General features: G+C 38.4%; 1 protein-coding gene across 1 annotated transcript; it reads right to left on the bottom strand.

Moving 5' to 3' along the window:
- Positions 1-4,174: 4,174 nt before the first annotated feature.
- LOC144037481 (NUAK family SNF1-like kinase 1) lies at positions 4,175-24,355 on the bottom strand. The gene is made up of 7 exons (XM_077549011.1): positions 23,988-24,355; positions 15,198-15,318; positions 14,903-15,054; positions 12,026-12,091; positions 10,219-10,338; positions 7,705-7,837; positions 4,175-5,412 (listed from the first exon to the last, which is right to left on the bottom strand). Exons 1-7 carry the CDS (start codon positions 24,225-24,227, stop codon positions 4,343-4,345), a joined length of 1,902 nt encoding a protein of 633 aa, XP_077405137.1. The 5' UTR covers positions 24,228-24,355; the 3' UTR covers positions 4,175-4,342.
- Between the last annotated feature and the right edge of the window lie 384 nt (positions 24,356-24,739).

Raw genomic sequence — 24,739 nt, 5'->3', positions numbered from 1 at the left:
TCTCCCCGGCAACCGTTTGGGAAACAAGCGGACACAAGTAAGCGACAAATGTGTCCGATTACCTTTCCAGAAACGGATCAAATATTGCAGTTTTGCTGTAAGATGGTGTTGCTTACAGTTAAAAAAAAATACTTTCTTCCCGTGATCATACCACAGTCGAAATCAATTTAAATGTAGTCGGAATGTGTTTTTTTGTAGCCTATAGAAGACATACTTTTTTTTCTTAACTTAACTCTCTAAATAATGATTCCACTACGTTGTTTGAAGCAAGAAAAGAAAACAGTATGTATATATATTTTTTATTTATTTTTTACTTCTCCTGCTGTTATATGTCACAATAACACAAACAACCACAAGATGACGCTAGAGTCTACTCGAAACCAATTGGTTAAAAATGGGCAATTTCTTTTCCGATACAGTGATTTATTTTGAAGTGAATGACTATATATATTTTTTAATTTCATATATATATTTAGAATATTTGAAAACTCCACATTTAGGAAAATACAGAATAAGGTATGTCAGAAAAGTTCCAGGACCGTTGTCACAGAAGTTATGTACATTTCAAACCCAAACTACAAATTTCCTCTCGTGTGGGCCAGATGATCAACCTACACGTTTACAAAGAGATAGTGTGCCGTTTGCGTTATTCAGTGTTGGTGAGGAAGCGAGGGTTGCTGCAGGACAATGCTGTTGGGCTGTGTCACTAAAACAACACGCTTTCTCACAATGCCCTGAGCATCTTACACTTCCCGGCCAAGTAGAACATCAATCTCCTTTTTTTCCTCTTTACCAAGCTTGAGGGGTCTTCAAGGAGACCTGTCATGAAGACGCGGATGATATCAAGATATTCCATTACAACACAGCTGTGGAGGATAATCTTTCCAAGAGGGCATGAAGCATTGCGGAGTGTTTTGACTTCTAGGGGCTTATCCGAATGGAATGACTTAATTTATACATAGTTTGGACTATTTTGTTTCGCTGCTTTTCTGACACCTCATATTATCAACAAAAACAAGATCTCAACAGGGATAATTACTTTTTCTGTGGCAATAACTCACATCATCATTGTTGTTAGGCCATAAATTCAGAATATTTCTTTTTTTACAGTGACTCAAAACACTATTGTAATTAAGTGCAACAAGATGGACGGAACCATTTCAAAGCTATTGCTTACGTTTTATTAGGGGTGTGCCCAAAAAATCGATTCTCATAAGAATCGCGATTCTCATTTAGTACGATTCAGAATCGATTTTAAATGTCCCAAAATCGATTTTATTTCAATTGTTTTATACTGTCTTGCCTTTGTCTGTGTGTGCCTTTATTTGGAGCGCTGTTCATGTTGTACCCAATTTGGCCACTCAGGGGCAGTGTGGTTCAACGCGGTCTGATACACTCTTGTAGCCACATTAGAGAGTAGAAGGAAAAAGTCACGATCAAGTTATTCCAATAAAAGTTGTTTTTTTGCAGCGTGGAGCCGTTCTTTTGAGTGATAAAAGTGCTGCGAGTAGAGCGCTAATTAGCATTAGCGAGTCAGACTGGAGTAGATCATTACAATTCCTTGCACATCTATAGATTGAAGCAAAAATCATTGTCAATCAAATCATTTTGAATCAAAAATCGTTCCTAATCGAAAATCGATTCTGAATCGAATCACAGACCCAAAAATCGGATCGAATTGAGAGACATTAAAAGATTCCCACCCCTACATTTTGTGTTTGTCGAACTCCCCACAGAAACTGTATTTCAAGAAATAGGCTGCCCCCGCTTGATACTTTTCACGTTTGCGATACTAGCATGACGTCGTTATAAAATGTGTTTCGGTAATCAGTGTGACTCAAAGAAAATGCCTACCTTTGTTCACTCTGTGGAACTTTCTCCTCACGTGCTCGAGAAAACAAATCAGAAAAGCCTCTTGGTTGTAAGTCTTAGCCATGAAATGCTTTCACCCTGGTTTGTACTAATCATTAGTGCAGATAATTGGAATGTTTTACATATTTAAGGCGCTGTTTAAGGAAAACAGTCAGTGGGATTAGGCAACAGCTCACACATTTTGACTTTCTAAACACCTTAAGCCCATTAGTGAGGACTAAAGGATGATCAAAAAAAAAAAAAAAAATCGACATTTCATCGACAATCAACGCCAACAAAGCTTGGTATAAAATATAATGGACTCGGGCAGAAAACTGTAACCTAGCACGTCACTTTAAATGCTTGGGGCTCGTTTGTGTAACGGTTTGGAGAAAATGTCGTTGCTACAAGTTTACCAAACCAAGTGTGGCCAGCTTGTATATGCTTTAAAACTATTATTACTGGACATGACTTAATGTTTGCAAATGTGCGGTACTGTATAATGTATTATGTTTACGTCAGCCATACCAGACATAAAGACGACACTTGGCTCAGTTTCATCTCGTGGTTGTTTACGATTAGGTGTCAAAAAGTTCAGGAATGAAGACATGGTTTGATGATGTTTACAGAATCCAACGTGTTTATTCCATGTTGTGAGAATGATATGAAATACGATGCCTTGAAAACAAAACGAGTGCTTGTTTTTAAATTTTTTTTATCCAAAGCCAATCATGGAAAGCTTTTGTTGCCAGTGCTTCACACGTTTTAGTGCCCCACAAAGAATGAAAATGAATCCAATAAATCTGATTTTAGTACACCAAATTAAAAAGTGTAGCTTCACTTTTTATGTCCTAGTGTTCAATTAACCGTAGAGAAATAACAAATGAGCCGTAAAAAGGTAAGAATATGACAAAACCGTTAAAACCCTGATTTACTACACAGCACATTTTGTGGCTACTTTGAAGACCCTGAAAAGTGAAAATAGATTCCTTTTCAATTTGACAAACCACAGAGTGGTGTAACAACCCTGCCAAATTTAAATTATTACTGATAAATGGATGCCACTCACCTAGCAATTTATTTTTTTGCCTACACATTTAAAATACATCCACTTAAAGCATCCAATGGCTGTCATATATCCCACCGAAGAGGTGCTAGCCACAGGGTTAGCTCACGAGCTAACAGGCCTCTGTTGGTGTGGCAGACGTCTCGTTTGTGGCGTCGCCTCTTCTCTTGGCAATTTGAATAACGACAAAAAAACCTTTCTGTAAATTGTGGCATCCAAGGAAGGTGCATTTTCAAGGTCTAGGCATTGCTAGCTAGTCATTGCTAACTTCAAGCTAATGTATAATGTCTTTAACTCATTCACTGCTATGGACGGTTATAAACGTCCAAAAAATAATTTTAATATTTATTTTTATTTTATAGTTAAACTTTTTTTTCTACTTTTGTTAACAAGAGTATGAAAACCTCAAAAAAAAAAATTGCACATTTAGAACAAATATAAAATTGACTACTATAAGGATCAAAAATTCATTTGAACTATTTCTATTAGTTTCGCATTTTTTTCCACTTTTGTTGACTAGAGTATGAAAACCTAGGAAAAAAATCTTTATTATACATGTAGAACAGATATAAAATGTGTGATTAATCGTGAGTTAACTAGTGAAGTCATGCGATTAATTACAAATAAAAATTTTAATCGCCTGACAAGAGGATTATTAAAAATTAGGGGTGTCAGGCGATTATTTTTTTTTATTTGTAATTAATCACATGACTTCACTAGTTAACTCACGATTAATCACAAATTTTATATCTGTTCTACATGTATAATAAAGATTTTTTTCCCTAGGTTTTCATACTCTAGTCAACAAAAGTGGAAAAAATGTTAAAATAATAGAAATAGTTCAAATGAATTTTTGACGCTTATAGTCGTCAATGGCAGTGAATGAGTTAAAGTAGCACAAAGGAAGTTTCCAACCTTAATAAATAATTTTTATAACTTTTCTGATGAAACATGGACTGAAAACTAGTTGAATGGTACCTTTTCCAGGGCATGAGGGGGTTTGCATCATTTTTCCCGGCACTAAACAACATTGAGGAGGATGGTCGGAACACTGCCACACAAAAAAACTACAAATGTGCTGACTACTTTAGGGCATACGTCCCTTCCTCCTTTACCCATTCGTTAAAAAGTCGGAAGTCAATTTGATTGGTGTGAGCTAAAAAAAACGATGCAATGCGCTTGGCCTCGTGGGAAATGTGGTCTTCCTTCAGGCATAACATTACCGCTTTTGTCCATACGGCGCCGCCATAATCAACATAAACTGAAAGTGTTGCTTTATTGTGCCTCAAAAATCAGGAAAACTGAAATGGTGAAAAACAGCACAAGAATTCATGACTAAATTGTTCTCAGTCTTTGCACATGCTTCAAAACATGTGATTTCACTTTACGCGGTCTTTAAACGAGCCGCCGGTCTGACGACGGACATCACCACTTGGATTCACCGCCTCCACTTTCTTCCGCGCCGCCTCCCAGGTCCTCCGCCGAGCTGCCCGAGCCGGCTTGACAAAAAACCCCACCGCGCGATTCGATGCTGAGGTCCAGCAGGTCGAAGGAGTCGCTGGACAGGAGGCTGTCCTCGCTCACCACGCTGGAGGGCCGGCTGCGGTGGCCATCGGCGGCCATTTTGGCCCGCAGGAACTGCTGCAGCGTGTCCGGGAGCGACGTCCGCTCGGAAGGCGGCGCCGAGCGCTGCTCGTCCGGAAGGTCCAGACTACGTGAGAACTTGCCGTTGCGTTTAAGAATGCCCTTTCGTCTTCTCACTGCTTCTGTGCGCATGGTTGGACTGTCCTCCGCTGCGGGGACAAACGTGTGATGTTTGTTGGCACATGAGTCGTCCGCAACGCTTTCTTGGGCGCCTGGTCTGGATTCTTTTGCTTGTGAGGTGGAGATATAACCCGTCTCCCCTTCATAGAGGTTCTTAAGTATACCCTTTTTGGGCATTTTAGAGGAGGGCTGTCTGAATGTACAAAATGGCCGACTAGTGGCCAGGACCTCCGCATGTGCGTAATAAAGCTGGCGATCAACAGCACCCGGGTGCGGATTTTCTTTGGGGGGGCTGTGCAAAACAGAGTCAAAACTCCTCTGGTGTTTCAGAATACTTTTGGGTTTCTTCCCGTCGGCGGGGGACGAAACCGCTGCGCCAGCGCACGCTCCTTGCGTCGTGTGAGGAATGGCGTTCTCCTTGCGAGACTTTCTGACGCTGGACGCTCCTCCTCGCGTTCGTCCCCCTCGCTCGGCCCGAAGCGGCAAGCTGAAGTAACGCAGGTGAGCGGGGAGGCGTCCCGGCTCGGCGGCCGAACTGTCCACAACCCGATTCTGCCAGTCGATGTAGCGGGCCAGGAGGGGGGAGGGGCAGTCTGGGTGCGGCGACGAAGCGCAGTCGCACACGCTCTCCTCGTACCCCCAGTTCACCCACCAGTGGTTGGCCACGTCCTCGATGGTGGCCCTCTCGTCCGCACGCACCGTCAACAGCCAGTCGATAAGAGCGCAGGCGTCTGGCGGGCAGAGGAGGTCAAGGGTTATTTGAAAGGCGCCACTAAATAGATAACACGGTCTGTTTTCGGTTCTCTGGTCATTAAAGTGTTACAAGTTCACGTGTGTGGTTTTGCGAGGACCGTGATCATTCCTGATTAAGACTATCTAGACCAGGTCTTTGCTGTCAAAATTTAAGCCAAATAACAAAAAAATGTGTCTGGAATGGCAAACCATTTAAACATTGTGATGTCGGAAATGTGTTGGTGTTGGTCTAACGTACTGAGCACCCAAGAGCTAATTAGAGCTGCAGCATAACAGAAAAACATGCAGCAATACTTTGACATTCATTTTCTTCAATTTTGTCTTCCCTTTTTGGAATTTTTGTTGTTGTTGTAATTTTTCATGCTTCATTTTTCATACATTTATCAACTTTTTTGCATTTCTGTCAAATTTCTGACATTTTTGGCAATTTTGTGGACATTTAATGGTACATTTATGGAAATTAACTAGGAATTTGGGGGATTTCTTATTTTGTTTTTGGACATTTTATAGTTACTTTTTGAACATTTTCTTTTGTGCCTTTTTGAAAGAAAAAATAAATCAATTTTCTGACTTTTTTGGCAATTCCAAATACATTTTATCGTAATTCTCTGCCTTTATTTTGTTTTTGCATATTTATAGTTACATTTTGAACGTTTTATTTTTCTACTTTTTTAAAAAACATTTTCTGACTTTTTAAATTCTTTGACATCTTTGGCAATTTTGTAGACATTTAATGGTACATTTGTGGACATTAAATGGGAATTTTTTAATTTTGTTTTTGGACATTTTATAGTTACTTTTTGAACATTTTCTTATATGCCTTTAAAAAAAAAATTTTTAGGACTTTTTGGGCAATTCCAAATACATTTTATAGTAATTTTCTGCCTTACTTTGTTTTTGAACATTTATAGTTACACTTTGAACGTTTTATTTTCTACTTATTTTTCTTATCTTTTTTTATTTTTTTATTTTTTTATTTCGTACTTTTATTAATTCTTTGACATTTTTGGGCAATTTTGTGGACATTAAATGGGAATTTTGGGGATTTTTTTATTTTGTTTTTGGACATTTTATAGTTACTTTTTGAACATTTTCTTTTATGTCTTAAAAAAAACAAAAGTCAAACTTTTTGGGCAATTCCAAATACATTTTATAGTAATTTTCTGCCTTACTTTGTTTTTGAACATTTATAGTTACACTTTGAACGTTTTATTTTCTACTTATTTTTCTTATCTTTTTTTTATTTTATTTTTTTTTATTTCGTACTTTTATTAATTCTTTGACATTTTTTGGCAATTTTGTGGACATTAAATGGGAATTTTGGGGATTTTTTTATTTTGTTTTTGGACATTTTATAGTTACTTTTTGAACATTTTCTTTTATGTCTTAAAAAAAACAAAAGTCAAACTTTTTGGGCAATTCCAAATACATTTTATAGTAATTTTCTGCCTTTATTTTGTTTTTGGACATTTATAGTTACACTTTGAACGTTTTATTTTCTACTTATTTTTTTTATAAAATATAATAAATATAATATAAAATATTTTTTATTTTTTATATGTCCTGACTTTTTCCAATTCTTTGACATTTTTAGCAATTTCATGGACATTTTATATTTATTTTCTGCTTTTCTTTTTGACATTTTATGGTCACTTTTTGGACATTTTTAGGTCATTTTAAAAATGTTTTCATCTACCTTTCGTCTCTCTTATTGTGACAACTTAAACATTTGTACTGACATTTTTTTGAATGTTTAGTTATTCATTTTTTTAAATCTAAATCATTAATTTGTTTAAATAATATTTAATCTAAAAAAACCAAAACAAATATATGTAAATATATATATATATATATATATATATATATATATATATATATATATATATATATATATATATAATAATTTCTACTCATTTTTTAGCCATCCACAGAGGGCCACAGGGGAGAGACTAAAAAGCCATATGTGGTTCCAGAGACGCAGGTTACAGACCCCTGATCTCGACCGATCCTTTTTCGAAAGAAAGTGTTGTTTTTTTTTCATTTCTACGGCAGTGTACCATTTGCTCTTTTCACAAGGACTGAAAAGCGAGCAGTAAACCAATTTGTTTACCATTGAGGCAAACATTAGCAGCTGTGAAGAGCTCCTTCAAGTTCTGCCATACTTTTTTTTACAAGCAAGATACACGCTTGCAGTCCCTTTTTCATTTTCTGCTGTTGTGCTACTACGCTTGCCCGCATATTATATATAGCGGTCAATGCGAAAGGTTCACCTGAGGGGGGGTTGGGTCTTCGATAGCGTCCTTGGCATATCTGCTCTTTGAGGATAGAGTGACTGGCCCCGTCAAACGGCATGCTGCCGTACACCAGCGCGTACAGAAGCACACCCAGCGCCCAGCAGTCCACCTGCCACACACACACAGGTAGAAACCATGAAACCAGGCATGACAAATACAGCTTGGGTGCATCCAATGTTTACAGATTTTAGGGGGAAAGTTCTACGACTACAGGAAATTAATTTCCAAGCAAACCTTACGTAATGCGGACAGATAAGAAGAAAAAGATAAGACGAATGAATAAAATCATGAATATTAATACAAATGAATTCAGAATTGCCCAGGCCAGACCATTACAAAGTAGAAAGGACACAGATGGAAATGATCTTTGTAGAGGAGGATTGAGAGCTCTTGGATATTATTAGAATGCTGGCACTGTAGGGCAGAAACCTCCTATGCCTAAATTTGGTCTATTTCATATTGTTGGATAAATACTCGGCAGTCCCCATGTGGGTCTGGTCTTTTTACAAATGAATGAGCAATTCAAGTCTCAACAAACCTGCCGTTTACTTTGTCTTTCTGAAAAGTGATCTTTTCGGAGATGCGTGTGAGCGAGTGTGTGGAATTCAGCAACTACGTTTCCATGATTGACCTTTTATTTTGTTGAACTGTGAATGGTATTGCAACACTGCAGATGTAACAGCCAATCAAAAACACACATGCATTTTCACCCCCCCAAAAACTATTCCGTACTAATTACCAAGCGAGACCGAGACCCAGCCCCCCAGCCCCCCCCGCCACACAGAGGCTAAGATATACCAACGACAATAAAGCAAAGCGAGTAGAGTCACTGTCTGTTTTTCAATTCTTTGACATTTTTGGCAATTTTGTAGACATTTAATGGTACATTTGTGGACATTAAATGGGATTTTTTTATTTTGTTTTTGGACATTTTATAGTGACTTTTTGAACATTTTTTTTATGTCTTAAAAAAAAATCTATTTTCGGACTTTTTGGGCAATTCCAAATACATTTTATAGTAATTTTCTGCCTTTAGTTTGTTTTTGGACATTTATAGTTACACTTTGAACGTTTTATTTTCTACTTATTTTTCTTTTCATTTTTAATAATTTTCTGACTTTTTCAATTCTTTGACATTTTTGGCAATTTTGTAGACATTTAATGGTACATTTGTGGACATTAAATGGGATTTTTTTATTTTGTTTTTGGACATTTTATAGTGACTTTTTGAACATTTTTTTTATGTCTTAAAAAAAAATCTATTTTCGGACTTTTTGGGCAATTCCAAATACATTTTATAGTAATTTTCTGCCTTTAGTTTGTTTTTGGACATTTATAGTTACACTTTGAACGTTTTATTTTCTACTTATTTTTCTTTTCATTTTTAATAATTTTCTGACTTTTTCAATTCTTTGACATTTTTGGCAATTTTGTAGACATTTAATGGTACATTTGTGGACATTAAATGGGATTTTTTTATTTTGTTTTTGGACATTTTATAGTTACTTTTTGAACATTTTCTTTTATGTCTTAAAAAAAATCTATTTTCAGACTTTTTGGGCAATTCCAAATACATTTTATAGTAATTTTCTGCCTTTAGTTTGTTTTTGGACATTTATAGTTACACTTTGAACGTTTTATTTTCTACTTATTTTTCTTTTCATTTTTAATAATTTTCTGACTTTTTCAATTCTTTGACATTTTTGGCAATTTTGTAGACATTTAATGGTACATTTGTGGACATTAAATGGGATTTTTTTATTTTGTTTTTGGACATTTTATAGTTACTTTTTGAACCTTTTCTTTTATGTCTTAAAAAAAAATCTATTTTCGGACTTTTTGGGCAATTCCAAATACATTTAATAGTAATTTTCTGCCTTTAGTTTGTTTTTGGACATTTATAGTTACACTTAGACATTTAATGGTACATTTGTGGACATTAAATGGGAATTTGGGGGATTTTTTAATTTTGTTTTTGGACATTTTATAGTTACTTTTTGAACATTTTCTTTTATGTCTTTTAAAAAAAAAAAAAAAATCAGACTTTTTGGGCAATTCCAAATACATTTTATAGTAATTTTCTGCCTTTAGTTTGTTTTTGGACATTTATAGTTACACTTTGAACATTTTATTTTCTACTTATTTTTCTTTTCATTTTTAATAATTTTCTGACTTTTTCAATTCTTTGACATTTTTTACCAAAACGCACAGGTGCAATCAGGGACATCAATCATTGCCAACAGCCTCAGTCTTTAAATGTCACGTGAAATTATCGCCCATATGCTGCAATCTGCTTCCTCCTTGACAATGGCACCATGTTTTTGTAGTTCAATAAAAAGAAAAAAATGCAGAACAGCATCATGTATTAGGGGCCTCAAAACCTGATACGAGGTCTCAGTTTTTATGTTCCAGCACGTTGCTAGAAGATGGATGGAATCGAGTTTGGTTTTGTTGGCTCGTGTATTTATACCCCATGTTATTCGGACCTACCTCCGGTCCCTGGTAAGGCAGCCCAGTCACTATTTCTGGGGCTGCATAGAGCGGACTCCCACAGAAGGTTTGCAGCAGGGTTCCTCTCTGGTATTGATTTGAAAGGCCAAAGTCAGCGAGCTAGAAAGTGAGCAAGAGAGAGGACATGTTTGATATAACAACAACACTGTTTTGTGTGTACCTAAAATGCATCAAAGTCTTTTTATGGAAGAAATTACCAAGTAAAAAATAAAAAAATAAAATATCTGATGGTCTTATATTACTATATTTGTGTATGCTTAGTTACACAATAGCAACTTCACATAATTTATGGGTATTTTAAAAAACGGATATTTCCCTTCTCTGGGTGTAGAAAAAATAGTGTCCACGCCACCACGTCTTTACAAAAGAAAACATCCACAGCTAACCGCATGAATGCGTTTTTAAGTTAGTTCATACCAATTCCAGACCTTAAGGTGTCAACAGTTCCCCAAATCCTATCCAATCAGAGTACGCCTCCGTCTGGCGACGCCACTTCCACAAATTGGGCCTACAATGACATGCATGCCAAGCCTCTAGGTGGCAGTAGTTAGCCAAATACTGCTCATCTCTTGACGTCACTTCACCATACGTCACACAAGCACGGACTGTCAGCCGCTGATCTGTATATATGCGGATCAGTGCTGTCAGCGCACAAGATTTTTTTTTTTTATTAATTAAAAAAAATACTTCTCAACAGTCAATGAGTACATCATAAACGGAGCATAGAGGAAAACAAAGAGGATAAATAAAAAATCTTTTGCTCCCACTCACCACACACATATATACAAACAGGGTCTCCCGGATGGGGAAGCGAATCCACGCCGCCTTTTTTTCCCCTTCTTTATTAACAACTTGAGGTATGTAATAGTGACGCGTGTCGAGGACGTCGGACGCGAGCCGAAGAAACGCGCAAATCTTCACTTTTTTTCCGGAGTTTTTAGAAACCTTCGTTTGTAATGAAAAAAATCAAGCGGCAGGAAAAAAAAAAAAAAACGGCTACGTGCATACACGGCCAATAGACCAAAGACATCTGACTGCTCACAGTTAGTCACGTAGTGGAAGAATCATGAGGCTCCTCTTTATCTGAAGAGATTATATTAGCATGCACATACCAACACGCTATCAGTGTGTCAGCGGATAAAAATACTCAACACTGCCGCTTCATTTCCACGGAAGAGAGTTGCAGGTTGGGGGGGGGGGGGTGCCACTTTATTGCTCACATTTGTTACGGAATAACAACAACCGCGCGTTGCACCGTTTACGCTGCGTAACATTAACCAAGCCAACCACCAATGTGGCGGTTCCGCAGTACACCGCCTAAAAAAAACAAATAGAAATGAAGGCGAGACATCATCAGCACAGTCAAACTCGCAGCTGCTGCGTACGGCAGACAAATGATGTCCATGCGTTGGCCGCGTCCCGCTGTGGGCTGCCGGTAACCGTCAAGTGTGTTGAAGCCAACCATTGGAAACAACCAAGTCCAGTTGGGCAGGCTCTGCATGGGCTCACTTCTAATGGATACCTTTGATTGCCAGTAGATTCCTTGCATTCCTCAACACTGCCATATATGGAACCAAAATAGCTAAATGAGGCAGGGAGTAACGTTTTTTTTATTTTAAGCCTTGGAACTATATTTGTCCTGCTTGTGCTGGCTACATGCCCCAATGTATCACGCAATAATGACATAAAGATGACAACTAAAGCCAACACATTCTCATAATCAATGTTATCATCCCCGATCATGATCATTTATCAGTTTGTGGATGCCGCTGCTGCTTTTCCATACCTTCACATTCAGATCTTGATCCAAAAGGATGTTCTCCAGCTTAAGGTCTCGATGCACAACATTGTTCTGCAAGAGATCACAAAGACGTCACGTGCTGCAAACGGCAACGTTTCTCTCAGCCCACAAACATACGAGTCATGTTCTCTGGAGGTTTATTATTTTTGATTCAACTATTTTTTTTTTAACCACCAACAGACATAGCGAGCGACCGTGAAAGACCGAGCAAGCAGGAGTAAGCCAGAGCGGCTAACGAGAACGGCTAGCTGGAGTTAGCCAGATCCAATCGGCCGGAGCGGCTAACAAGGGCGGCTAGCTGGAGTTAGCCAGATCCAATCGGCCGGAGTGGCTAACAAGGGCGGCTAGCTGGAGTTAGCCAGATCCAATCGGCCTGAGTGGCTAACAAGAGCGGCTAGCTGGAGTTAGCCAGATCCAATCGGCCCGAGTGGCTAACAAGAGCGGCTAGCCGGAGTTAGCCAGAAACAATCGGCCGGAGTGGCTAACAATAGCGGCTAGCCGGAGTTAGCCAGAAACAATCGGCCGGAGTGGCTAACAAGAGCGGCTAGCTGGAGTTAGCCAGATCTAATCGGCCGGAGTGGCTAACAAGAGCGGCTAGCTGGAGTTAGCCAGATCCAATCGGGCGGAGCGGCTAACAAGAGCGGCTAGCTGGAGTTAGCCAGATCCAATCGGCCGGAGCGGCTAACAAGGGCGGCTAGCTGGAGTTAACTCATTCACTGCCATTGACGGCTATAGACGTCAAAAATTCCTTCGAACTATTTCTATTAGTTTCACATTTTTTTCCACTTTTGTTAAAGAGTATGAAAACCTGGATTTTTTTTTGTACATTTACAACATATAAAATTTGTGATTAATCTTGAGTTAACTAGTGGAGTCGTGATTAATTACAATAAAAAAAAATAATCGCCTGATGCCCCTAATTAAAAAAAAAGAAGAAAAATTAGGGGTGTCAGACGATTAAATGTTTTAATTGTAATTAATCGCATGACTACAATAGTTAACTCATGATTAATTACAAATTTTATATCTGTTCTAAATGAACAATATATTTTTTTTAGGTTTTCATACTCTTGTTAACAAAAGTGGAAAAAAATGTTTCACTAACAGAAATAGCTCAAATGAATTTTTGACGTCTATAGCCGTCAATGGCAGTGAATGAGTTAATTAGATCCTCTAAAGGCCCCTTTAATATAAGTAAAGATCAATGACCTCATGAATGTTCTGTAAAATGTCTATGACTTCGGCAGATGTGACTAAAAAAGCGAAACTACATTATAGTGCAAAATTTTATGAACCGTATAAATTCAACCGGAAAACGAACTCAAGATAAACTGAAATTGTTTTTGCTCATCTCGACAATCTCTTGCTGTGCCCTGCATAGACGAGCGGAACATTCAATAATTCATTCACACAAGAAACACTCAAGTCTATTTTGGGGCAACGTCTTCTGGACACAAGGCGGAGAAAATCCACCTTCCTGGATGCGCTTAAGCCGTAAAAACAGAAAGATAATCTCTGTGAAGGACTCGTGAAGAAAAAGAGCAGCTGAAAGGAAAGAGGTAGAACACGCAACTATGACGCTCACATGCCTAATTTCAATCAAATTTAGAGGTGTTCGAAAAAAATCGATTCGGCAATATATCGCAGCGCGCAATTCTCGAATCGATTCGATATGCGGCCGAATCGATTTTTAAGCGTCAATTTTTTTAAATGGAAATATTCAACAAAACTTCTTACTTAGGGTTAGGATTCACACATTAAGCATGGAAGAATGTTATATTAATGGAACATTAAGCCTTAATATTTAATTTCAGTGCTTGTTCAAACATGAAACCGACTGCAGCCTGTTGGCTCAGTCATAAGCCTGAATTTTCAGATAAATAAATACATTTTCATACAAGTCTTACAGTGTACATGTGCAAGTTTACTGATTTGTATTTTTTAAATGTGAGTAAAAAATAACCCAAAATAAAAAATAAAAAAATCGCAATAATCAATTTAGAGATTAATCGGTATCGAATCGAATCGGGACCTATGAATCGTGATACGAATCGAATCGGCAGGTACTAGGCAATTCACACCCCTAATAAAAATGCACTTTTAGATACCCTAAATCAGATTCATCAATTTCCGGCATGGTCCATTCTCGGGTCTCCTGACGGCCTCACGACTCTGGCTGGAAGTGTTCGGTTTAGGGGAACGATATGGGATTTTTAAATTTTTTTTTATAGGTTTTAGGTGAACTAATGAATACACACACACTCGCACGCACGCACGCACGTACAAAAAAAAAAAAAAAAAATATATATATATATATATATATATATATATATATATATATATATATATATATATATATATATATATACATAAAAAAATATATATATATAAAAAATATATAAAAAATAAATATATATATATATAAAAAATAAAAAAAAAGGAGAGCAATGATGATGACATGTCAAATCGGTAAAATTACCGAATGAACAATACTGAGCTCTCCAGAGAAAAAAAAAAATATATATTTTTTTTTTTCCGGCATGTCATGTAAAAACAATACAAAGAAATAAGAGTCCTCTGAAAGGCCTATCGCAACATGGAAGAAGAAATAAAGCTGATTAAATAAAACGTGCTTGTTAAATGTGTCAGTGTGTGACTGCACACATCCAATCTCTGCCTAATGCGCTCTTAACCCAAAGAGAACTGAAGTCAAGTTTTTTTCTGCAAGGATTAGGATTTAGCAGATTTAGCGGGGACTCTATTTGTTCGCGAACACTTCATCCGCCGCTGTAACGCGACTCGTGAAACGACGCCGGCGCCGAGTCGCCATACATTCATCGAGTCGGTCGCGTGCGTTCGAACCTGGTGGCAGTAGTGGACGGCCGACGTGATTTGCCGGAAGATGCTTCGGGCTTCCGTTTCGGCGAGCCTCCCCTTGTCCAGGATGTAATCGTACAGCTCGCCTTTGCTGGCGTAATCCATCACAATCACAATCTTGTCGCGGCTCTCGAACACTGCGTGGACGCGTGGGAGACATTTGGGGTCAGTTTCGAGGCCATTAAATATTTAGACGTTGGAACAACCAGATCAATACGAATCTAATAAAAGAAACAGTTGTATTTCACTTGCGTATTGATTATGTTCTGATCATCGTTACCCTCGAGGAAGCGTATGATGTGGGCGTGTCGGAGTGAGGAGGTGATCTCAATCTCTCTCTGGATGTGAATTTTGTCAAGGTCGTCTGTGATGCGCTCCTTGCGGATCGTCTTGATCGCCACCTGAGAAAAGAAACACACATTTCAAGCCAACGTCATAAACGCACATCAACGATGGCCGCGTTTGGGAAATGACAAAGAATGCGCCGTGAAACCTTGAGATGGCCCAACTGAAAAGTTTTTGGTGAAACAAGCCATAGCTTGACTGATTATATAGTAGAGATGGACCGATATGATACCGATACCGATTATCGTTAGTCAAGGAGGCCGATAACCGATTTTTAGAACCAACATTTTTAGAAATAAAAAGTCACAAGCTAACCGTTAACTCCCAAATAGCTGCCGCTAGCCGTTAGCTCGCGGGCTAATCGTTAGCCCACAAGCTAACTCCCAAACAGCCGCTAAATCGCGAGCTAACGCATTGTCAACTAGCAGGGGCAGCTTTATTTAATACACATGGTAGTAAGTTCAACTTCGTCGGATTTTCTTCTGCATGTGAGCGTCAAGAGAAGAGCCGAGCTTTTGCTGCTTATTAGCTGCTAGCACTGCACGAGCAACCAATCAGATGGTGCTGTGGGCGGGCCAATGCTGCAGGGAGTCAACAGCCACAGACTCGACGAAGGAGAAAAGCACCCGGCGGAGCAAAAATAACTGTTTTTAATTTATCGGCCATCAAAAAAAATGCCGATATTCCGAAAATGCGGAATATCGGCCGGGCCGATTATCGGTCCATCCCTATTATATAGCTTGGAATTACAAGCAAGAATTTGAGGTAAGAACGCTGTATGGTGGCAGTGAATTCAACTCAACTCAGGAACGAAATGTTCAAAAACTAGCCTTCGAGCGAGCGTTTTATTGCCACTAAAAATTGACACTTACTGTCAAACTAAATATAAAACCAAAGAGAATTAGGCCCTTGTGCCAATGTTGACAAATAAATGGGCTAACGAATAGCATTGGTGACAATCACTGTAACGCTTCGGGGTCGTCTCCATGGCAACGAGACGTTGTGCTGGCGTGCTGCTGGGACAAAGGACAAACTCGCGCGTACCCACTCATATGCGCACCTGCGGATGGGATGTGGTGGCGCCCTCTGCAGGATGGCTGTAGTGTTCCCCCCCGACACTCTCCAAGCTAGTCTGTGTGTCGTGCATTAATGTGTGCTTGCTGAGATTTTTTTTTTTTTTTTTAAATCCATACTGTGCTCCACTCATACTGCATAAACGATGTGCAAACCCACCAAGTGAATTCATTTCCTCCTTCAACCTTCTCATAAATTAACACACACAAAAAAAAAGAAAAAAGAACAGTTCATCCATTAGCTCAACAAGCAGATGGAGACAAAGACATGAATTAATACGAGTAATATAATCATGCTTACATGGACATAAATACAATCCCCAAGTATTAGAGGTGATTATTGGGCTTTTAAAGCCTGGATGGTGAATGTGAACACACGCGAGGGCAGACGGTTGACAGCTGCACCGTTCACACTCCTTTCCTTAATCCTGAGCACTTACTGCACCCCGATGTGACCCCCAACCGGGAGGCAGACACGCAACACCCGGCCGGACAGACCCTCAATATCAGCCCCGAAACCTCTTTGGACAACATACCTCACTTGAGAAGATATCAGCGCATACCAACTTCATTTTATGAGGGGTGGTAATTAAGCGACCTTTTAGTCACATACTATATTTACTAGGGGTGTGCCCCCAAAAAAAAAAATCGATTCTCATTTAGTACGATTCAGAATCGATTTTAAATGTCCCAAAATCGATTTTATTTCAATTGTTTTATACTGTCTTGCCTTTGTCTGTGTGTGCCTTTATTTGGAGCGCTGTTCATGTTGTACCCAATTTGGCCACTCAGGGGCAGTGTGGTTCAACGCGGTCTGATACACTCTTGTAGCCACATTAGAGTGTAGAAGGAAAAAGTCACGATCAAGTTATTCCAATAAAAGTTGTTTTTTTGCAGCGTGGAGCCGTTCTTTTGAGTGATAAAAGTGCTGCGAGTAGAGCGCTAATTAGCATTAGCGAGTCAGACTGGAGTAGATCATTACAATTCTTTGCTCATCTATAGATTGAAGCAAAAATCATTGTCAATCAAATCATTTTGAATCGAAAATCGATTCTAAATCGAATCGCAGACCCAAAAATCGGATCGAATCGAGAGACATTCAAAGATTCCCACCCCTATATTTTATGTTTGTTGAGCTCCCCACAGAAACTGGATTTCAAGAAATAGGCTGCCCCGCATGATACTTTTCACGTTTGCGATACTAGCATGACGTCGTTATAAATGTGTTTCGGTAATCAGTGTGACTCAAAGAAAATGCCTACTTTTGTTCACTCTGTGGTACTTTCTCCTCACGTGCTCGAGAAACAAATCAGAAAAGCCTCTTGGTTGCAAGTCTTAGCCGTGAATCTTCATTTTCCCATCACTAGAAATAAATAGCAGGGGTGGGAATCTTTGAATGTCTCACGATTCGATTCCGATTTTTGGGTGTGCGAACCTTAAGTATAAATTGTTTTATACTGTCTTGCCTTTGTCTGTGTGTGCCTTTATTTGAAGCGCTGTTCATGTTGTACCCGGTGTGGCCACTGAGGGGCAGTGTGGTTCCACACGGTCTAATACACTGTTAAGTTGTAGCCACATTAGAGTGTAGAAGGAAAAAGTCACGATCAAGTTATTCCAATAAAAGTTGTTTTTTTTACAGCGTGGAGCCGTTTCTTTTGAGTGATAAAAGTGCCGCGAGTAGCGCGCTAATTAGCATTAGCGAGTCAGACTGGAGTAGATCATTACGATTCCTTGCACATCTATAGATTGAAACAAAAATCATTGTCAATCAAATCATTTTGAATCAAAAATCGTTCTCAATCGAAAATCGATTCTGAAGCAGAGGACAGCGGCCATGAACGAGCGTAAAACCAGCCCACCAATCAGGAGTGTGGGTTCGCATATGGAAATTACTAGTGATGCACAGTATAAAAATTTTCAACCGATACGATAACCGATGATTTCCTGCTTTGTATGGGCGATACCGATACCCGATAAATTTGTTTATTTAGATTTAATATAGTCTTCATATAATCTGCAATTTGTGCGTCGAGGAATGGAAAAACAGATTTTAACATGTCTCTAATTTATAAATCAATTATTAGTTTTTGATTAATTTGATAATCGATTAGTTGTCAAATGTAGATTAATTGTTGCACCTCTACTTCTAACCCTATTTAAAATGTTAAATAAACATAAACAGCACATCACTGGGCCAGAAACACATCAAATCACAATTTGACAGATTTCTTATTTTTCCACAACACTGTGGGTGCTATGTTTTCAAATTAACTCATTCACTGCCATTGACGGTTATATTTGAACTATTTCTATTATTTTAACATTTTTTTCTACTTTTGTTAACAAGAGTATGAAATCCTAGAATTTTTTATATTGCACATTTAGAACAAATATAAAATGTGTGATTAATTGTGAGTTAACTATTGAAGTCCTGCGATTAATTACGATAAAAAAAAGTTTTAATTGCCTGACACCCCTAATTTTTAATAATCATCTCGTCAGGCGATTACAATTTTTAATAGTAATTAATCGCATGACTTCACTAATTAACTCACGATTAATTACAAATTTTTTATCTGTTCTAAATGTACAATTACTTTATTTTTTTTTGATTTTCAGACTCGTTAACAGAAGTGGAGCATTTCAAACAAAAGCTGAAATTTCGAGGATTTGGACATTTTTAATACTCATTCACTGCCATTGATGGTTATAAACGTAAAAAAAAATCATTTTAACTATTTCTATTAGTTTAACATTTTTTCTACTTTTGTTAACAAGAGTATGAAAACCTAGAATTTTTTATATTGCACATTTAGAACAGATATAAAATGTGTGATTAATTGTGAGTTAACTATTGAAGTCATGCGATTACGATAAAAAAAAGTTTTAATTGCCTGACTCCCCTTTTAATAATCATCTCGTCAGGCGATTACAATTTTTAGTTGTAATTAATCGCATGACTTCACTAGTTAACTCACGATTAATCACACATTTTATATCTGTTCTTGATGTACAATTTTTGTAAAATGTTAAACTAATAGAAATAGTTCAAATGAATTTTTGACGTCAATAGCCGTCAATGGCAGTGAATGAGTTAAAGACCAATCTAAAGTGTTGAAAATGGCTTGCTCTTTTTGATGATGTTACGTTAATAGTTTTTGGAGTCTCCTGAAAAATGACCATTTGGAGGTACAAGGTTTCGGCACGACGTCACGTGATATGCATTGCATATGCTTAGAACACATTTTTATTTTCCTTGGGGGGGAAAAGCAAAACGTTATTAACACTAATTTAACAAAAACGATCCCCTCCGCCTGGGATGAATAAAGTTGTACCTGAAGTGTGTTCACGAGCGAGAGTGGATTGACACAAGCCCCCCCGCCCCCCACCACGGGCGAACGGGCCTTTCCCCTGCGTCCCGCCTGGACATTCTCAGCTGAAGGAAATCAACATTTATGAGCCATTCTGAGGCACAATTCACACGCTCCGTCACCCCAGTCAGTTACGTAAGCACACAAACAAACTCCGGGGACTGATGTGACCGTGGCAAAACCGTTGCACAATTCTGATTGCTTTCTTATTCAGCTGCTGATTGGAATTTGAAGCGCTTCAAATGATGACACATCTCTGTTCGATCACAAAGACGATCGATGAAAAACAAGTTAACACGTCGTGTAATTTTTTTTTTAAATGAATTATTAGTCGTCTAAATCATTCATTCATTGAAATGTTTTAACTAAACAAAAAAATAAATATGCATACTCATTTCTACAATTTTATTTTATTTTTTTATCCAAAGGGAGCCACAGGAGAGGCACCAAAGAGACACATGTGGCTCCAGAGCCGCGGGATGCAGAACCCTGCTCATAAAACATATAAAATATAAAACAAATCTACTAGAAATGTAGGGTGGGCCACAGTTTGGACACCACTGCGGTAAGTTGTGTTTCGTAGCGCCACACATACAAATGAGTGACTCAACATTAGGGATAGACCGATAATCGGCCCGGCGAGCTAACCGTTAGCTCGCGAATTAGCGGCTATTAGCGTGCGGCTGAACGGTTAGCCCGCGAGCTAACCGTTAGCCCGCGGATTAGTGGCTATTTGGGAGTTGGCATTATAGTTGGTGCAAAAGCTGATGGCAAACAAGAAACCTTTAATATGTTGCAAATCACAAAAGCTGTTTAACTCTTTCACTGCCATTGACGGCTATAGACGTCAAAAATTCATTTGAATTATTTCTATTAGTTTAACATTTTTCCCACTTTTATAAAAAGAGTATGAAATCCTAGAAAAAAATATTGTACATTTAGAACAGATAAAAAATTTGCGATTAATAATGAGTTAACTATTGAAATCAAGCGATTAGTTACAATTAAAAAAATGTAATCGCCTGACGCGATTTAAAAGAAGAGAAAAGATTACTAAAAATTAGGGCCGCCAGGGGATTACATTTTGGAATCATAATTAATCGCATGACTTTACTAGTTAACTCACGATTAATCACAAATTTTATATCTGTTCTAAATGTACAATAAAAAAAAATCTAGGTTTTGATACTCTTGTTAACAAAAGTGGGAAAAAATGTTAAAACTAATAGAAATAGCTTAAATGAATTTTTGACATCTATAGCCGTCAATGGCAGTGAATGAGTTGATAAAAAGTGAATGAGTTTTTGTTATTATTTTATTCTTAAAATTTTTTGACGACATTTTTTTTCCCCCTGCAAATGTATATCGGTTATCGGCCTCCCTGACTACCGATAATCCATATCGGCCCTGAAAAAAAGCACATCGGCCTATATCTACTCAACATGATAAGAGGCGTGGTTCTCTTTGATGTGATACCTTAGTAACGTTTCCGTCCGGTAAGCACTGACCCCCGTCCTGGTTCTCCCCCAATGGTCATTATCAAACAACAGCCCCCTCAGTCCCGCCTCCAAAAATAATGTCCGTTTTGTTGCAAAGAATCCTTGGTATGTGCACACTGGTGGCGCAAGGAATTCCGCATTTACCCTTGCCCTACCAAAACCTCACCGTTTTGGCTTCAACGGTCTCTGTATAAAAAAAAAAAGGGATTATCCCTATCACATTGTTTACTACAAAGATCGAAAGGCATTCGGAGCGGATGGACTCGCTTCCTCTATGCGGGGATCAAAACACAGCAACAGATTAAGTTTAGTGAGTGCGTTTAAGCCGATATTTCAAAATGTTTGGACAGAAGGAAACGTCATCATGTGTGTTTGTGTGCGGAGTCACACTCCATTGTGGAAAAGTTTGTCCCCTTGTTCAAGTGCCGAGTGAGTCAGCCCGAAGGCATCTCAGGAAGCGAGAGCAGCATCCCAAACATCTTCTCCCGATGAAACTCAAACCGTAAGACATGTCAATATTCGTATTCTACAGTTTACAGGTGTCAAAATTAGTTAGCAAAATAGTCGGCATTGACAGCCATACACGTCAAAAATTCTACTATACTATTTCTATTAGTTGCCCATTTTTGTTAACAAGAGTATGGAAACCTAGAAAAAATTGTTTTTGTACATTTAAAACAGATATAAAATGTGTGATTAATCATGATTTAGCTTGTGAAATCATGCGATTAATTACGATTACAAATTTTAATCGTCTGATGCCCCTAATTTTTAATAATCTTTTCTTTAAAAAAAAATATATATATTATTTTATTTTTTTTATATAGTGTTTACTTAAAAAAAAAATATATATATTTTTTTTTAAAGAAAATATTATAAAAAAATTAGGGGCGTCAGGCGATTACAATTTTTAATCGTAATTAATCGCATGATTTCACAAGCTAAATCATGATTAATCACAAATTTTATATCTGTTCTGATACAATAAAAAAATCTAGGTTTTCATACTCTTGTTAACAAAAAGTGGGCACAAATGTTAACCTAATAGAAATAGTTAGGGTTAGGGTTAGGGTTAGGGTTATAGCCGTCAATGGCAGTGAATGAGTTAAAAATGTCCAAATCCTCGCAATTTCAGCTTTTGTTTGAAATGCTCTTGACACTCAATTCAAACATACTCATACACTACAGAAAACCTTTTCTATCATATACACAACTGAAAGTCTCTCACATGCTTGCTAACACACACACAACTGAAATGCTCTTAGAAACAACTGACCACTAAAACACTCACACACTGCTAAAATGCACACAACAGACTTGTTACAAAAAAAGTACAACTGATTCTCTCGCTCTCTCACACACACACACACACACACACACACACACACACACACACACACACACACACACACACACACACACACACACACACACACACACACACACACACACACACACACACACACACACACACACACACACACACACACACACACACACACCTAAAATGCTCTCATACTTACTAATTTTTTCAATCACACTCAAATGATGCTCTCACACTAACAGGCCTTCTGAAAATACTTTTACTCATGTACAGTAGACTACTGAAACTCTCACATACTGAAATGCACTCACTACTGACATCTCTTCAACAACATACACTACTTTAACACTCACACACTCAGACACACTTAAGACTAATTTAATACTTTCACACTAAAACTGAAATGATCTTGACATACAACTGAAACACATGTACACACTATACACAACTGAAAGGCTCTCACACAGCTACTAAATTTTTTTCACTTACAAACACAACTGAAACGCTCTCACACACACACACACACACACTGCATACCCCCCCCCCCCACACACACACACACTCATAGTCTCATACACCACTGAAACACTCTCACGCGACACCTAAAATGCTCTCATACTTATTTTACTTCACTCACACACTCAACTGTTGTTCTCACACCAACGGCCTACTGAAAATACTTTACTACTGAAACTCTCACATGCTAAAATGCTCTGAACTATTGACATTTCTTTAATTACACAGTCTTTGACTAATTTAATACTCTCACACTAAAACTGAAATGATCTTGACATACAACTGAAACACATGTACACACTATGCACAACTGAAAGGCTCTCACGCGGCTACTAACATTTTTTCACTTACAAACACAACTGAAACGCTCTCACACACTACTTATCCCCCCACACTCATAGGCCCATACACCACCGAAATGCTCTCATACTTATTTTGCTTCACTTACACCTCAACTGATGCTCTCACACCAACGGCCTACTGAAAATACTTTACTACTGAAACTCTCACATGCTAAAATGCTCTGACTATTGACATTTCTTTAACTACATAGTCTAAGACTAATTTAATACTCTCACACTAAAACTGAAATGATCTTGACATACAACTGAAACACATGTACACACTACAGTATACACAACTGAAAGGCTCTCACGCGGCTACTAACATTTTTTCACTTACAAACACAACCGAAACGCTCTCACACACTACATAATTTCCCCCCTCCACTCATATAGGCCCATACACCACCGAAACGCTCTCACACACACACAACTCAAATGCTCAGTCACACGACGGAAACACCACCAGACTGAAATACGGCCATATATTGAAATTCACGTTCCAGTAGTGCGAATGAGAGCATTTGAGTACTGAGTGTGAGAGGTAATTCAGACGACCTCTCCTATTTTGTAACATTTGCCGGCATAATCATGCACTTACTGTTTGGAGGCTCGCTCTGTCCACCGCCTTCTTCACTTTCCCGTAAGTCCCCTTCCCCAGCGTCTCCATCAGCTCGTAGCGGTGCTTCAAGTTGTGTTTGTGTTGGTGCTTCTTCACCTCCATCATGTCCGCGTCCGACCCGCACCCGCCAAGCCTCCGAGGAGATTCCTGCCGGCAGCCGAGTTCCGAACACTCGCCGTTGCTCATAGCGCCTCTGCTGTCCCCATCACGTCTGCCCATCGCGCCGGACGACAAACTCGACGTTGCGCATTCAGAAGCCTGGCAAGCAGATGAGGAGCAGCAAAGTGCATCGCTGCTGCGCCAATAAACTCCGAGCAACAGGCAAAGAGTGGGGCAAACCACGTGGTTACCGATGGGCGGAGCCTTGTCGTTCCAACAGCCTGCTGTCACTTAATTCTATTTTATTGTATTTTTAGATGCGTGTGTAAAAGCAAGGATATGCAATTACTGTCTGAGGAGAAAAAAGTACACAGTGATTATTTTATATTATATATTTTTTCAGTTTTTTACAAAACTGGTCTTGGCAACTTGGCAGTGGCACGCACGACTAATGAATTATTATTAATTTAGTATTCATACTGAGAAATACGACGGCGCATTAGGGCCACGTGTAAAATATATAGAGGGCAAGGGCACTATTCCAAGAAAATAAATTTGCCATTTCATAAACTCGCAAATTTACAAGTTTTTCTCTCTTTATATAGTGGCAGATTTGCGAGAGAAAAAACTCA

Source organism: Vanacampus margaritifer, chromosome 1 (genome assembly GCF_051991255.1).
Source record: "Vanacampus margaritifer isolate UIUO_Vmar chromosome 1, RoL_Vmar_1.0, whole genome shotgun sequence".
In the NCBI taxonomy this organism is placed as follows: domain Eukaryota; kingdom Metazoa; phylum Chordata; class Actinopteri; order Syngnathiformes; family Syngnathidae; genus Vanacampus; species Vanacampus margaritifer.
This window is presented reverse-complemented; position numbering and strand designations above follow the sequence as displayed.